Source organism: Candoia aspera, chromosome 6, assembly GCF_035149785.1.
Source record: "Candoia aspera isolate rCanAsp1 chromosome 6, rCanAsp1.hap2, whole genome shotgun sequence".
NCBI lineage: Eukaryota > Metazoa > Chordata > Lepidosauria > Squamata > Boidae > Candoia > Candoia aspera.
In genome coordinates this window covers 82,350,380-82,366,672 of record NC_086158.1, presented here as the reverse complement: position 1 = coordinate 82,366,672, position 16,293 = coordinate 82,350,380, and the positions used below count along the sequence as shown (strand labels likewise).

The window sequence follows — 16,293 nt, the reverse complement described above, 5'->3', positions numbered from 1 at the left end:
TTGAGACAGGGTTGCTTATGTAGACCCCGGTTCCTCTCCATGAAAGTATTCATTCAGTTTATACCTCCTTACTCAAAAGATTACTATTTGAGTAAGAAGCTCTGATTGTCCATTTGAGTACATTTGTCAATCTGTATGAATAAGGCAAAAAGCGATAGAAGGTATGTACATTCCAGCTGCTCTTCAAAGCATAGCTGCAAGAGCTGGTTGAAAAACCAGCCACCTTATACCTAAAATATATCCGAAAGCAATGGAAAATTAAAACTGAAGAACTTCTTGCACTACTGACACCAGTAATGATGTCACCTATCCTTCTCCTAGCAGCAATACTAATAGTAATAGTATAACGGCATTTTCACTGGTCTTATCCAGTGTAGGCACCTCTATCTGGTGCCTTCCAGACAGGCTAGATTACAACACATAATTCTTACTCTGCAGGCCATATAGGTTGGGAATCTTGGGAATGGAGCTACAACATGTCAGGAGGGGAAACTTCAATTCCTTACCCAAAACTGGTTAGCTTAAAGGAAACATGAGAAGGGTTCACACAACCTCTGTTCAGAACATCTAATAAAAGAATGCCCACCACACTTGGAGACAGTTCAGCCTTGGGCTATATAGAAGGGACTCCTTCTTGCAATTTAAAGTTGGTAGCTCAGGCAAATCTCTCCTCTGGAACAATATCATGACCTGTATAATAGTCTTTCAAAATATTTCAAGATGACTCTTGTATTATTTGCTAATCTTCTCTTCTCCAGACCACCTTTTTCCAGTTTGTGAAATATGTACATGTACTTACTGCAATTTATGATACCCATGTAAAGATTGGCACAAGTTCCTTTTTTTAAAATGCTCTTTCTCTGCTGGAATGGGTTGAGCTAAGACATTCCAAGAGATTATTGAGTCACCAATAACTGATTTAGGCATTACTTGTCTTGGCTGAGAAACATTCATTTATGCATGCATCAGTCCTGTGTGTGTGTGTGTGTGTGTGTTTGTGTGTGAAGAAAGTCAAGTTGGCAGTTGCAATCACATTGGTGAAGCCCAGTCCTTTCCTCACATATGTTGCATGTATAAAAAGGGGATGGAGCTTCAATCAAGGAATCACAGACACCTTCTTGACTTTTTTGACACACACACACACACCAGATACCCCTGCATCAGTCTGTGGCTTAAGATCCATTATTCTAGGAAGAGGATTAGCATCTCAGGCAGGAGCTGACCAAGGCAAGCCCCAACTGAGTAACTGGTTTTGTGGGCCATTTTTAAAAGGGGGAAATGCACTCTTCTGTCTTACCAGAAAGTGTCTCTGTCACATCCCATTGTGCACTTTCTCAGTGCAGGTTTCTTGCATTTGGATTTGAATTATCTGACTTTCTCAGGGTGGCCAGATATGTCTTGGGATGATCTTAGTTTAAGCTGTTTCCTATCCATCCTTTCCTTGAACCCTACTTTTCAATCAAATGATTCCCTATAGAAAGAATTAATAATACAACCCCCCAAAACTCAAATCCCCATGCACAGTCCAGCTGCCAGGGTCTTCTGGATAGGAAGAGACCACACTTCCCTTCAAATCTTCAGCCTTAGGAGCAGCTGCAGAGCTTCCTTATGGGGCCAATGGTTGTGACCAGTTTGATTTCTCTCCGACTTGCCAGCTTATCATTCTTGGAAACTGGGATGTGCAGTTTCCAGTGACCCATGCTGCTTTGGTCAATGGCAGAGGATAAACACATTCCACACTCTCCCCCTAGTTCTGAGGCAACCTCTGCCAGAAAAGCAAGAAATACCCTCATCTTCTCCACCCTGGTACCATAATGGCCAAGAACACGCTGACTTGAAATTCTGAGTTACAGTCAGAGTACCAAGCTGGGAAGAGTCTACCATGCAACCATTCTTGCTCCCCTTTCTCCCAGGCAATGGTGAGTAAGAGGAACTACCGGTGTTTTTAATTTTCCCCTGTTTGGCTATTCTTGTCATACTGCATTTTACTCACTTGTTTATTCTCCCAGCAAATTACAGGATAGTTATTTAGAATCTGTGAAGAGAATAGCAAAGCAGGCAAAAGGAAGCCAAGAAGACCAAGGGCCAATTGGATGCCACCTCTTGCTGGTGTCTGGTTAATTTTGAACCACATGTCAAGAGCCTGTCTGATGGAAAGGATATTAATAGAACTGAACAAATGCCTTGGTTGTGGCTGGAGTTGGGGATTACAGCAATTTGGGGAATGCTGAATGCTATTTGCAGATGTGAAGCTGCAGGGGCGTTGGCTGGATGGGGGGAGGGGGAGTCAAAAAAAGTCAATATGGCAGCCACAACTGTGCAGTCAAAGCCACGCCCCCTTTTTTACATGGGTCTCGACCTAAAAAAGCATCTTTTTGTATAGTCTTTTGTATAGATCTTTTGACATCATGACTCTTGAAAGGTGACAGAAAGGGTCAAATAATGTGAGCAAAACAATTTCACTGTGTTCTGTGGTCAGATAATTCCCTTTCTTTTCCAGTGTAGCCAAGGCTAGCCATGTATCCTTGTTTGCTTGATTTATATCCCACCTTTTGTGCAGGAGGTCAAGGGGGCATACCTAGTGCTCCCTCCTCCTATTTTTCCCACAATAACAACCTTTGAGGTAGGTTGGACTGAGAGAGAGTCCCTGGCCCAAAGTCACCCAGGAAGCTTCTGTGGCTGAGGGTGGACAAGAACTTGGTCCACTTGTACCTCTATTTATAGTGTCCCTTATTTAAACCCTAGACAGCAGACCAAAAAAGCACATGGTCTACTTCACCTAGAGAGATGTAGTATATTTTTAAATCTTAATTATAGTAATTTGATCTAAATTTTATGAATGCGTATCCATCTACGTATATTGGAAGTATTATTACTTCCTCCCGTATTTTTATTTTTGCTTTGCAGTACATAAATGGCTATCCTGAACCTCAGCCTACTGTCTATCTTCAGTGTCAAGTCTGCAAAAATGCACAGTGGGATGTTACTGAGAGCGGGCATTGCACAAGGATAGATTAATGGAACCATCAGTTGCACTGAGGATTATTGATCAGGAAATAATTCATTCTTCTGAAAAGTTGTTTACCATTCTCTTCCTCCTTCACCCACTCCATCCCCTTGAGAATAATGGATGGATGGATGGACATATAGATAGACTGCAGTCTACAGAAGCTTGCCCATAATAAATGTATTAGCTTTCATTTATTCCAAAACTCATTGTTGCTTTTGATGCAATGGACTAACACAACTACTTCTCCAGACATTTTTTTTAAAAAACATGCCTAATTCTCCTCCTGCCTTGCATACCTAAAGATTGTGTAATCAGATGCCAGTATGTAAAAAAGATAATATCTTGGAGCATCACTACAGTGAACTGAGCTGAGCTCTAAATAACAACTTAAAGAGTGGGCTGTCTTTTTAGATATGGGAGCAATCAGTTTTGGATTATCTATTGCAGTGTCTTCATTTATGTTCAAACTCTAGGTTTTTAAATAAATACAAATGCTGCAAACTATTAATAAGCTTCCAATGAGCTTTCAGAACAAAATCAGGCCTAGGTAAACTGCATACCCTGGCTGCTAGTCCTGATGTCTATGCGCTATCTCCAGCATCAAAGGAAACTTGCTTTTAAATACCAACTGCTGGGGAAGCACAAGAGGAGAATGCTATTCCCCTCAGCCCTGCTTGTGGACATCTCAGAAGCAGCTGGCTGATTATGGTAAATTGGGATTAAATCTTACCTGATATGGCTGTACTTATGTTCTTAACATATCATTCCTTTCAGATGTGAAGCTAAGACGATCCTCAATATGTGGCAAAGCTTGCACACTTTGAAAATGATTCAGAAGAGCTGTTTCAGAACTTGCAGCAATGTGAGCTCAACTGCATCTCTTTAAAACAGTTGCATCCTTTTTCCAGACTTAGGTGGAAGCCTAAAAAAAGGATGGCTTCTTTAAAAAGGTGCTGTGCTCATGCTCCCATGCATCTGACACATCTCTTTCAAAATCATTTCTGAGGCATGCACAGCCCTAATATGTAGACATGGTTCAACAATGTTCCTTAGAGCATCACCTAAAGTGGCCAATGCACATCTCAGACATAAAACTTTGTAGCAGGTCCCCGGTTTAAGAATGTCCCAGTTTACGAACCACTCCTAGTTAAGAACTGACTGCCATAAAGACTATTATATTAAAAATTCAAGTTAACTACAATGTTTTGGGGTAAATATACAAAGTACTTTGTGTATTATTATTTTTAAGAAGTTTTAATGTATTTGGAAGTGTTTCTTAAGTGTTATATATGCATAGAATGGTAAAAAACATACTATATACTAAGACAAACATTTGACTAATGCTAAATAACTGTTCCAACTTACATACAAATTCAACTTAAGGATGGACTCAGGAGAGGAACTTGTTCTTAGACCGGGGACCTGCTGTACAGTAGTTAACTAGGTGAAAACTGATTGACTGCTTATGTGCCATCAAGTCATTTTTGACTCCAGCAACCACACTGATAGATTTTCTCCAAGACGATCTATCCCCAATGGTGCACTCATAGCCACCATAACCGAGTCCATCCCCTTGCTGCTGGTTGTCCTCTTCTTCTTTTTCTTTCCACCTTTCCCAGCATTAGAGCCTTTTCCAGAGAGCTGAGTCTTCCCATAACGTGTCTGAAGTAGGATCATTTGAACCTGATCATTTGTGCCTCGAATGAGAGCTCTGGGTTGAACTAGCCTGCCCCTTAATTGTCCAACAAAGGATCTTTGAGAAAGCAGACTGAGACATCAGAACATTAATTTTCTGGTTTGCTGAGCACAGCAGTGGGGCAAACCAGGGTCTTTCCAATGATGGTGTTTGCTTATTGTTGCTTCCTATAAAAAGGTGACACTATTGCTCTGAAAAAAGGAAGAGGAACTGAAGGTGGGCTCTACCTAACAATGTCTAAGCAAGAGGCCATTATGCACTTTTTCTCTCCAACCAACATCTCTGCAGTGAACAACTCCACATATGTTCTGAAAGCAAGATTGGTACTATGCAACTGCTTAGACTGAACTTAATTTGGAATTCTCCTTGTATTACTGTGGCCTTCTCTTGTTATTCTTATCTTCCCATTTCCCAAATAAATCTTTTTTTTATGGGTAGAGATTTGGCTGTATTGTTGCAAGAGAATTTACCATAACGATCTTGCTTATGTACAAGACTGTACAGCTGTATTTTGTTTTCAGCATTTTTATAGTCAACTTCCACAGCCTAGGGTGTGTCAGGAAACATCCTCAACTGGTGAAGCCTACTATAATTCTTCTTCTGAGGGAAGGGATTCACCAGTAGGATAGAAATCATTTCCCCCATCTGTAAGGGATGCACCTAACAACATAACACATTTATATATGTCAGTACCCAAGGGATACGCACCAAATCTTTACAGCACCTGTAGCTTTGCAAGGCATGTATGGCTGCTTTGAAATCTCCCCTGCATGCTTCCTCTTGGACCACCAGCAGATGTGCATATGGAGACACCCAGGGACAGCTTTCTACTAGGGATGGGGGGAGCCTTCCAGAGAGTGTAGCTGCTTTACTGTTTGGAAGAGAGGTGCTCCTTTCACACGAATACATGCTGTGAAACACCTTCCAAATGCTCTGCATATCTATTATATAGCCCTTAAATGACGGTTCCAAGATCTTGAGATGATTCCTCTCAAGTCTCTTGATCAGTGAAAGGTTCGTGATTGCCTTTTATTTGCAAGAAGCTACACCTATACCTTTCCCCTAAATCTCTGAAACAACAACTTTGCTAAAAATATCCTGACAGCTGACAGGGAGCTGTTGGTGCTGTCTGGAGACAGCTAACTTCAGGAGGCCACACAGCAAATGAGTCCATCGCTAATTTTATTTCCCGTTGTCTGGGACCAACTCTACTTGTAAGAGCAGTGTTTCTCAACCTCAGCAACTTTAAGATGTGTGGACTTCAACTCCCAGAACTCATGGCTGGCTGGGGAATTCTGGGAGTTGAAGTCCACACATTTTAAAGTTGCTGAGGTTGAGAAACATTGTGTTAGAGCACCGACTGTCAGAAAACACAAAGGGGCGGGAGGTATTGGGAAATCTGCTTTGCTATAGTTTAGTGGGTTGAATACCTGAAAGCTATTCCCTTTTATTTAAAAAGGTCAGGGCCTCCCTCCATCTTTCCCAGATTGGAGACATGTTCACTAAATGTCTTTAAAAGTCTTCCTTAAATAAATATACTACCCTTGAATTCAGGAAGGTCAAATGACTGACCTAGCAGAGAACTGGAACATTCTGTCTATTCTTGTAGCTGTAAAAGAGAAGCCGTTTGGAAGGATCCCCTAAGAGCAGCCAATGAATTCCCTGTCCTGGACGAGTCCGCGGCTCCTACACTGAGACTGAATTCCAGGTTAGGCCTGTTTTCCATCCTTCTTGGAATTAGGAATACTGCCAGGGGGTATGTCACTGAAGCCAACACAGCTTCACATGACTGCATAGTATCAATTTTAAATAATGTCTCCATAAAAATACCCTCAGTCTTGCAGAACTGAAAACTGCTGTGGCTGCCAAAACGCAAAAGGGGGAATTAGAATTAATTGGTTTCAGAATTAGCACGATGGCTATCCAGAGAAAGCAGATGTACTCTAGATGCACGCTGCAACCTGACCTTTGCCAGTTGCGTGTAGAAGTGTCCACAAAACACAGATCATTTGATTTCAGATCGACCAATCCCTCATGCTGGAAGGATAAATTTAGGCTCTGACCACAATCCTCACAAATGCAGGAATACGTAAGCCCTGTTGGCTTCAGTGCAGAAATGTGCATCGGGTTTTGGTGCTGGTGCTACAAAACTGTATACAGTATTGTTCCTTTCTCCAAAATTTCACTAAATTTTAAGTTTTTTTTTTTAAAAAAATAGGACATTACATGCACCACATTGTGCATACTTTCTTTAACACATTGATGTGATTGCAACTACGTGTTTTTCTTTTTATGGGAAATAATAAATCATTTGTGTCATGAGTAAGGATGGCGAGCAGGGGGCTCCCACCCAGACTGTCAAGCGCATGCGTAGCACTGAGGAACTGTTCAGCCATTCAAAGAGACACAGATCGGGACCGCCTTAACCCTTGGGGTTTATATGGCTGGGTTTTTCCCACGCTTCCTCAGTTTGTTAGGATTCTTGTTAAGTACTACTAATAAATATTAGAGACCAAGTCATTGTCTCAGTGTGTTTCCTGGTAATCAGGACAATTTGCTTCTGTGCAGCAGAAAAGTTTATGTTGAACTGAGGATACAGAAAATTTAGCTGGGAAAGAAAATGGCTTCTCTAATCAGTTTCCAAGATAGTGTTATTTGACTCCAAGGTTATTCAGGGATAATGAAATGCAATTGTTTCCTATCCTGTTCCTTCCTTTAAATGGAACCCTTAATGTTAAAAGAGTTGCATTTTAAAAAAGAAAAACATAAGCACGTTTTACTTACCTTGAGCCACTCTTAATATAACTGACTTTGAACTCTGATTCTTGGGAAAATTGTTTTTATTTATTTTTGTGCAGTTTTGATTCCTTCTAGCAAAGCAACTGTTACCTTCTCCATACAATAAATAAATTAACGAACTGCAGAGTTTACAGCTTTCAAAAAGAAAAGAACAGAAACTTCAAAATGAGGCAGGAAGTTGTGGCTTTCTTTATCAAGCCCTAGCTCTTTAACATAAATAATCATTAAAAAATTAAGATAAATTTCCAAGCTCCACCCCCACCAAACAGGGAAACATAAGAATAGCCCATTGCAATAGGAAAACACAGTTGCACAGTAAATACGGTGCTGGTTGAAACATTTAATTCAGAATGTTTTTGTAGGATGGGCAGAATATTTCAACACCCTTCCTCTAAGAGAATTGGATGTAGTTCTGAAATAGAGCACATCCAAGGTTATGCAGGGATATCCGAAAGGCTTGTCATAGACAAAAAGTTATGTGCAAAAGCACCCATCTGGTGCAAGGGATGATGCATCCTTGCAATGAACTAACAGAGATGGGGGAAGCCACTAAATAAAAGACTGCTATGACTTATAGTTGAAGATAAATTGACACACTGTATGAATCATGTAGAAATGGCACCAATTTACCAATTAATCTGAATATATGAACTAGTCACTACTTAGCCTTCAAAATAAATACCACCAGTGAAATAGTAAATGGAAAACCAAATCACAAATGTGACTGGAATTGATTGTGGGAATGTTAGCTGATGCACCATCTTTTTCCTTCTGGATATATTTTTGTAGAAAACTCAGCTTTGTCGGCAATCCAGACATCCAATGGGGCTGTACAGCCTTAAGGTTCTGATTTTGGCCAGCACTTTGGAAGAACTTAATGGTATCTCAAAACCATTTTATTCAGAGATAAACCTGCATTATCATGTGCTGTTATGTTTGGAAGCAGGTACTTTTTCTTTCAGGCAAACAAGAGGGGAAAGACAAACTCATCATTACACATTCCTGCCAAATCTATGCAAAGCCCCATTCTACTCACTCAATCAATGCCATGAAACAGAATGATGGTCATGCCAATCTTTGTTACTCGGAGTGAGTCAAAATAAATGTGGTTGCTTATTCACCGCAGTGCTCCATGGAAAAGAAGAAAAAGAAAAGAAATAGCTACTTGAAGGATTGTCTTTTTTGTTTTAAGGAACAAAAACAGCTGAAGCATCCAACGTTTTTCCCACTACAGAAAAAAAAATGGGTTTTTTGCTAGGTGTTAAATCAGCACTGCAAGACAATCAGGGACTCTGATTGTTAATGAATGCACAGAGAGGTGACAAACATACTACTATTCTTTTGGGGGAAGGGGGGAATTCATCTATTTATCAATTCAAAGTGATGTGTCATAATCCATGACAAACTTTTCCAAATTGGATATGTTGAAAATGTTACAATTTAAACAAAATTCCTGGGAACTGGGAGGGTTGTAGCCCAGCCAAGTTTAGAGAACACCAGGTTGGCTTGCCCTAAGCCAGTGCATTTTTTTTTTTGGGCAGCCAAAATCCTGACATGGCTGTCCTTGTGAAGCACATGTATCTGGGATGAAATTCCAAATTCCCACTCAGGTTATACCTTCTGCCATGTTAATAAGTGTTTCAGATCAACAGCTAAGTGGAATTCATTAGATGTTTGCTTCTGGATGCAGCATGGGAAGCAAACAATGAAAATAACAAGCAAAACTCTTAAGCCAAAAATGAGTAAGAATTCTAGGGTGGCAATCCAAGACCCTGTCTCTTGCTTTTACAAAGATCATTTCTGTTGCCTAACTCTTGACCGAGTCTACCTGCTCTCTCCGTTCCCACACTTCCTCTTTCTGCTTCAATAGAGGCAGTCTAGAGAAAACCGTTCCCCCAGAAATTACAGAGAGGAAGGACTGGCAATTTCCAACATCACTTTAAAGAACACTAACACAATTATAGGGGCGAAGGAGAAAAATGCAATTAAAACCACAGCTTTCTTTCACTAGATGAGGAAGCAGCATTCTTCTCTTTAGTGTCCCAGACACCGGATGAGAGTCGGTACCACTGATTCAGAGATAAGCAAGAAAAGCGGACAACAGACTTAAAAAAGAAAGGCTACTGGACAGCACAACTAACGGCGTAAGAAAAGTTGACGTTCGCAGATGTAAGAGGACTATCGTTCCATTCGCTTCCTCCTAGAGTATTTCATTGCTTGTTTCCTTCAAACCTCTCATTCAAGGCGCTGAGTGACTAAGCAGTGCATGGCATTGCGTATAGCCCAAAGTCTCCTTACACTTATGGGTAGAGCCATTTCAGCTCTATGCCATGTGTCCCTTTCCCCAACGAACGGTGTGAGCCAGTCACACCTCCTCCATTTCAACAAGGCATCAATTTATCTGAGGGTTTCAGGGAGAGCGTGTACAAAACCACCTCTGTCTACACAATGAAGCAGTCAGCTTTCTCCCTGTCAGTTGCGCCAAATAGGCTTCTTTCCTTCCCTGCCTCTCTTCCCAAATATCTGCTTGACAGATTCTTTAAGGCTGCCTTAGACAAGATCAGTGCAACACTCTGCTTCTCTCACATCTTCTCTGCAAGCTGAGAAACCCATGTTTTTCTTCCAAGTGTTAAATTTATTTTAAATATAAAACATTCCCTCTCTTTGGATGTTTGATGATGATGACAAACAACATCTCCAACAAGAAGGATGTGGACACAAGGTAGGGAAACAGGAACACAGAGTTTAATCCTCTACTCTGTGTCAGCTTCAGAATGCTTCTTCATGTCAATGCTTGTGGTCACCTTATAATCCACCTGGAAGTCAGCAAGTGATGCCTGCTTCCAGAAAAAGCCCAAAGCACCTTGCCTGAACAGTCAAGACAAGCCGAAGCAAAACAGCCAAAGACGGCTTCTCACCCAACCCTTCCTGCCCATGTGTGCCTTCCTCAATAATATATATATATTTGCATTCTCTCTTTCTCAACTCACAGAATGCTATGATTGGAAAAATCCACCAATGAAGGCAAACTTTACGTGATCCAGAAGTTCCTCCTCTCTTCTAGCAAGCTGATGGATCTGTTTGTAAGAGTCTCAGCACTGTTGGCCAGCTTGTATCCAAACAGGTTCATGGCTGGAGTGCAGACATTCTGCACCACCTGGGCGAGTTTGAAAGGGATGCTAAATCGCCACTTCTCAAACTGTTCGGACGAGTTTTTCTGGGTGGAGTAGATGCCATTGCTATCTTGGGGGGCCTGCGTATTTTTCCGGATCCAGTCCTCCACCTGTGTGGTGAGAGTGATGCCAGTGAATTTATACATTTCCTTGGCTTTCTGGAGGGGTGACTTGGCGATGTCCTCATAGCGGACTAGCATGTAGCGACCCCGGAGCCATGCTGGCTGCCTTAAACCAAGTTCAGCTGAGAGCCGGATGCTTTCACAGTTGCCCCGCAATCTCTGGACCTCATCCTCATTAAGAGTTGCTGCACCTTCATTAGCCCATTTCTTCCAGGTTTCATACTTACCTGAGAAAGCCACCATGCGAGAGGCCAGCACCGCCCGAGGATCCCGCACCAACTGAATTATCCTCAAGTCCAGGCGGGGATCTTCAACCAATGGACGCAAAAACTCCAGTTGTCGAATCCGAACTGCCTTAAGTGCCATATGTTCTTTCTGCAGGCAGGCCTCCACTGCCAGGGTCACATTCAGGGGGCCACAGTGGCGGTTCTTGCAGTGGTACTTCTCAAAGACCTTCTTGATGAACGGGGTGCAAACAGGCTCCTCGCACAACGAGCGACTTGAACCACGCCGAAACAAAAACTGAGTCAGGTGATCCTCTGGGAAAGGGATGATGAAGTTTTCCAAAATGTAAAGGTCACAGAGGAAGAGCTGCTTCAGAACATCTCGGTAGACAAGGGCTGATCCTACAGCATTAGCACCACCGGATTCGAAGGACACCGTCCTTTCTATGTGCCACAGTGGCTCAAAGAGGTAGAAGATATTGCCCTGCTGGTTGAAGAATTCCCCTACAAAGGAGGAGCCGGTACGGGTGGTCGCCATTAAGAGAACATGTTTTCGTGCCCTTGGAGTGGGGGCCAGCAGAGTGCCACCAAGCTGCAAAGTGATGTTCTGCAGCCGGTGCTTAAGTTGGGAGAAGGCCAAATCCAGAGCACTGAGGGACAGGAGGGAGCCATTCTCTGCCTGCACCAATCCAGAATCAGTGCTGTTGGCTTCTGGCAGGGACTGTGGAGACTGCTTTAGTCTGTCTGAAACCCTGTGAAGAGAAAGAATACAATAATCAAGGGTAGCAATAGCAGTGATAGGAAAACCATTATTCTGAGATTGATAGAACAGTTTTTTTTTTTAATTCAAGGCAAGGTTCTTCTCTTCTACCTTCAGAATCACCTTCCCCACTCAATTGTCTGCTGAGGAACCGCTGAGCATCTTGCACAGGATCTCTTTGGACTGGAAGGAACTTAGCATAAGCTAGGAAGATGTTTAAATTATAATGAGATGACTATAGACGTGTCAGTTCTCATCATGGTGTGAATGTGGCCCAGATCACACATTAAATGTAATGCATTTAGCACATTGCTAAACCAAAGAGATAGCACCAAATTGTTGCTTTTAATGGGAGCGTACCTAACTCTTCAGCTGAAATCTGATAACCTCTCAAAACATCAAGGAAATGTTCCCAAGCCTGTTTGGTAATTGCCATCCAAGGTGACTGCCCCGTAAGGACCAGCTGTGGCAGTATAAACTGATTGTATGTATGTATGTATGTATGTATGTATGTCAGTGGTAGCAAGATGGAATGGAAACAGTTTTCTGTTTCTTACTTGTAATTTCTTACTTGTAATTATAATTTATTAATTATTATTGCTTCTGGTTGTATAAATATCCTAAACATTCAGTCCTGGTGCCATAAAAGATTACCATTATGACTCTATGAGTTTCAGGAATTTTGGTGTTCTGTGTCAAGTTTGAAGGGCCCAACTACACATAGCCCTAGTTTAACACTGCAGATGGATTCTTGCCAAATTAGACTATAAAATTACGTATTCAAAATGGAATACCCACAGAATCTGAACAAGAAAGTAAAGATGTACATAGAAGAATCATGTAAATACTTACAAGTTTTATTTTTTAAAAAATCAAATACTTCTTCTTCAGAGAGAGACCTCCAATGTCTAAACTAGGTAGCTTGATACTGATTGATCCCTACCTGTGGTAGGACTTGCATTTCCTTGAGATGACATCTCCTTTTAACCCACAGCAACTAGTAAACTTATGCAATTATTACTTTATTACGATAAATTTGCATGATCACATTTGAATAAAATTTGCATGCAGGCCTCAAATATGCTGTTTAATGCAGAGTGCCATTTTTGTGAGACTGATAACGTATTGCATTATACCATGTACTGAAGAAGTAGAAAGGAGTCAAGGACCTCACAACAGAGGTTTATAAACTGGAAAAGATAACCAGAGAAAGGGCTGGGGATGGTGAATAGTAGTGATGGGGACATTACAGCATCTGAAGGTTGGGGAGAATAAAGAGAAAACGTAAAAAGATCACACTGTGGAGTAATCTGGATTTTAGCAGACCCTAAATTTTAAAAAAGGACATTTATGGGAATGAATATTATACTGTCAGTCCCAAATATTCTACAGTTGTCCAAGTTCAAATGGATGGATGAAAAAGAAAACACGGTATCTCTGAAGCAGAGTTCGAACTTAATAAAATATTACAGACCTGGCATTAGCATCTTTTCTAGAATGTAGGGATTGACACAGAGTCTGCTTTGCACCTCATGCTGCAGCAGCAACTCTGCCAAACCAACAAGGGAGGCGTGAATTTCTCTCAACTCTCTTCCCTGAAGGGAGAGGAGCTGTGACCTTCTCCCTCACAGAGGATATACAGGGATTTGAGGAAGACAGTAGTTACCCACCATGCTGCCAAGAAAGCTGCTCAGCCAAAACACAAGTCAAAATCAAAAGTGACGATTTAAAACTTATTTAAGAAGTTGCTCCTTTGCTTTAAAAGTTTGGTATGACAGCTTGGGAAAGAAAACAAAATACAAAATGTGTGATTTTTTTTTCATTTTTTTTACATTTCAATGCTTTAGTGGCGAAGTATTCTTTTTTAAAAAAAACTTTATTGACTGCTGTGAGATAAAAACTATGAATATTGGGCTGTTGTTACAAAAGCATTACAGAAAAAAAAACCTTATCCAATTTGCCAGATTTATACTCCTCTAGGCTGACATATTTTGTATTTGGAGCTGCCCATTTGCTCAAAGATTTATATAGGTAAAAGTGTCTTTAGAGGGCAGTATACGTAGTAAATATGACATTCTAAACGCTGATGGGACGTGGAAGATTGTTATAGTCTTTGTTTTTGGCAGTAGTTACATCTGCAGAATCCAGCTATCCAAGTGCGTTAGCATTTATTCCATGTGGTATGATGAGGAAAAAGGTACAATCCAGGCAGAATACCCATCCAAGTCCACTTATGCAGCAGAATGTTTTAACTGAAGTGAAATCAAATAGGAAAAAAATCAGTGTATGTACAGTTTATTCAAGCTATATTTGTTGGGTTGAATTTCCATTCCAAGTAGTATCATCTTCCCCATCATCCTGAGTTCTCAATCAGTAGATTTTGCCTTCCTTCTTAAATTCTTCACCCCGTTTTTCCAACACTCATTTCCTGCTGCTTGTCTGTCTGGCTCTGCACTGTTAGGTGCTGAAGGATTTGAATGCTGCTGCTGCTGCTGTCTTGCAGGAGGCTGGGAGGAGTTTTATTGGTAAAGTATAACAACTAGAAGATATGATGAAGTGTGTGTTTTAGACCAGAAGTTCTCAAATGGGAGCCACATGCCCCCCTGGGGCCCTAGGATATTTCAAGGGGGCCACAGGTGAAAAACATGTAACGGGGGCCACAGCACATGCCATAGAAAAGCAAAATGTATTAGACTTCCCATGTCCGTATCCGATAACGGGAGCTGGACAAGGGTGGTTACAGGAGAAAAACAAGGTCTAAAACACTTTAGATGAAATAGTCTATTGTACTGACAAAATGATCCAGGAATAGAACAGCACAACTCAACAGGCAGTAAAATCCTGCTTAGGTTAGCCTGATCTACCCATTGGTCAACACTGAACTGGATTAGCCTCTGGGTAAGCCTGTCCACCTGAACCCTCTTTTCCTTTCCCCTTAATATATAGTAACTCACCTAGACTCACTTTATGTGAGATGAGTATCTATATAAATATGATAAATAAACGAATAAATAAATACCCCCTCCCCCACTAGCCCAAGGTCCTTTGATTTCTGAGGGGGAAAGATCAATGCACAGCAGTGGTCACTCAGGGTCAACACAAGGTGCTCTCCTGGCAGTGATGACCTCTCTTTGCTTTTACACCTCAGATCATTCACCCAAAGCAACTTTCCACCTGCTGGCCTGGTTAGGATTCCCTACTTCTCAGGGGTTCAGTGCAGCTGCATGTGCTGTACCCCCTTAAACTGGTCCTGAGGATCCTTGCAGAAAAAAAATGTTAGAACCATTGTCCAAAACAGATTTGCAAAAGAGGATCATAAAGAGCTGTGCAAAAGAGTGGATTTTGATTAGGACAGCTTATCATGCAAATCTGAAAAAAGCTACAATTACTAATATTTGTTGTGGTTCCCCTCAAAGATTATTTGTATTGGGCTAATCTTGTAACCTATATTAAGTAATGTGTGTATCCACTATGGTAATACACAATAAGTAAGAGAATGACTAGACTGACATATAGAATTAATCCATAATGTGGCTTGTTTGATGTTGATTTACCACATTACGTGAATCTAGTCACTGTGGCTTGTGAAGAGTGCTTTCTGGCTTACTGTGTTATACAAATCCTGCCAAATGTGGCTTATTTAATAAATCATGTTTGTGATATGTGAACTCAGCTAGAAGGTACAGATGTGTACAAGTTATTTATTCCTTGGTTCGTTTTAGGTAAACATTTATTCCCTTTGACCTGAACAATAAAGCATTATCGATTGATAATTGATATGTGAATGCATGTCCATCACAGGTATGTTGCCATGCTTAAAAGAGCCATCTGGCTGCCTTCCTGAATAAAGACGCAACTTAATTCAGACTAGGAAATGCCAATATTTACCTTGTTCCAAAAGACTGGTGAACTGGTGGTAGCAAGTTGGGACTTGCAAGCTTGATAAGATACAGTGGGCAGCCTGAAGGCCAGACCAAGGAGACCGAGAAAGCCTCTTTTCCCGCACAGCCTCTTTTCCTTTCCCCCTACCTTGAGATGATGTTGTTCTCCTTCTCAATTATGACAAGGGCTACCACAAAGACCAGAAGAATGGCGTACTTGCTCTTCATTCTCAGGCGGTGCAACAGCTCCCAGACGTCTTGAGGCAATGTGAAAATTTTATCCATGGGAAAAGAATATATTGTTCGACAGCTTGCCAGAGGAAGTTCCCTCGCAGATGGAAAATAAAACCTTCCTTGTCCTGTGGTTCTTCAGCAATGTGGAAAGCAGTGTCTAGGATTAGTTTACCTTCATCAGGAGAGGCTGTCCTGCAGAAAGAAAGAGAAGATGAAAAGGATTGAGCATCCTCCCATGAGGCTCAGAGACAAATAAATAAGTGCATGCGCATCCATGCCTTTTCTCAGACCAGGGTTCCTCAACCTTGGCAACTTTAAGATGTGTAGACAATTACTGGCCTCACCACTCTGCTAAGCTGTGATCTGCATTCATCCTGACTTGTTCACTAATTTA

The 16,293-nt window shown here is 41.3% G+C and overlaps 1 protein-coding gene across 1 annotated transcript; it reads right to left on the bottom strand.

Annotated features, from left to right (window-relative positions):
• Positions 1 to 10,055: 10,055 nt before the first annotated feature.
• Positions 10,056 to 16,078, bottom strand: CHST3 (carbohydrate sulfotransferase 3). The gene is made up of 2 exons (XM_063307523.1): positions 15,814 to 16,078; positions 10,056 to 11,776 (listed from the first exon to the last, which is right to left on the bottom strand). Exons 1-2 carry the CDS (start codon positions 15,948 to 15,950, stop codon positions 10,537 to 10,539), a joined length of 1,377 nt encoding a protein of 458 aa, XP_063163593.1. The 5' UTR covers positions 15,951 to 16,078; the 3' UTR covers positions 10,056 to 10,536.
• Positions 16,079 to 16,293: the final 215 nt, after the last annotated feature.

What these genes read in the sequence shown, in the direction of transcription:
- CHST3 (XM_063307523.1), bottom strand. Translation starts at nt 15,950, where the DNA reads ATGGATAAAATTTTCACATTGCCTCAAGACGTCTGGGAGCTGTTGCAC. An exon ending in GAGAACAACATCATCTCAAG is followed by an intron (nt 11,777 to 15,813) that starts GTAGGGGGAAAG and finishes TTCTCTTCACAG; the next exon opens with GGTTTCAGACAGACTAAAGC.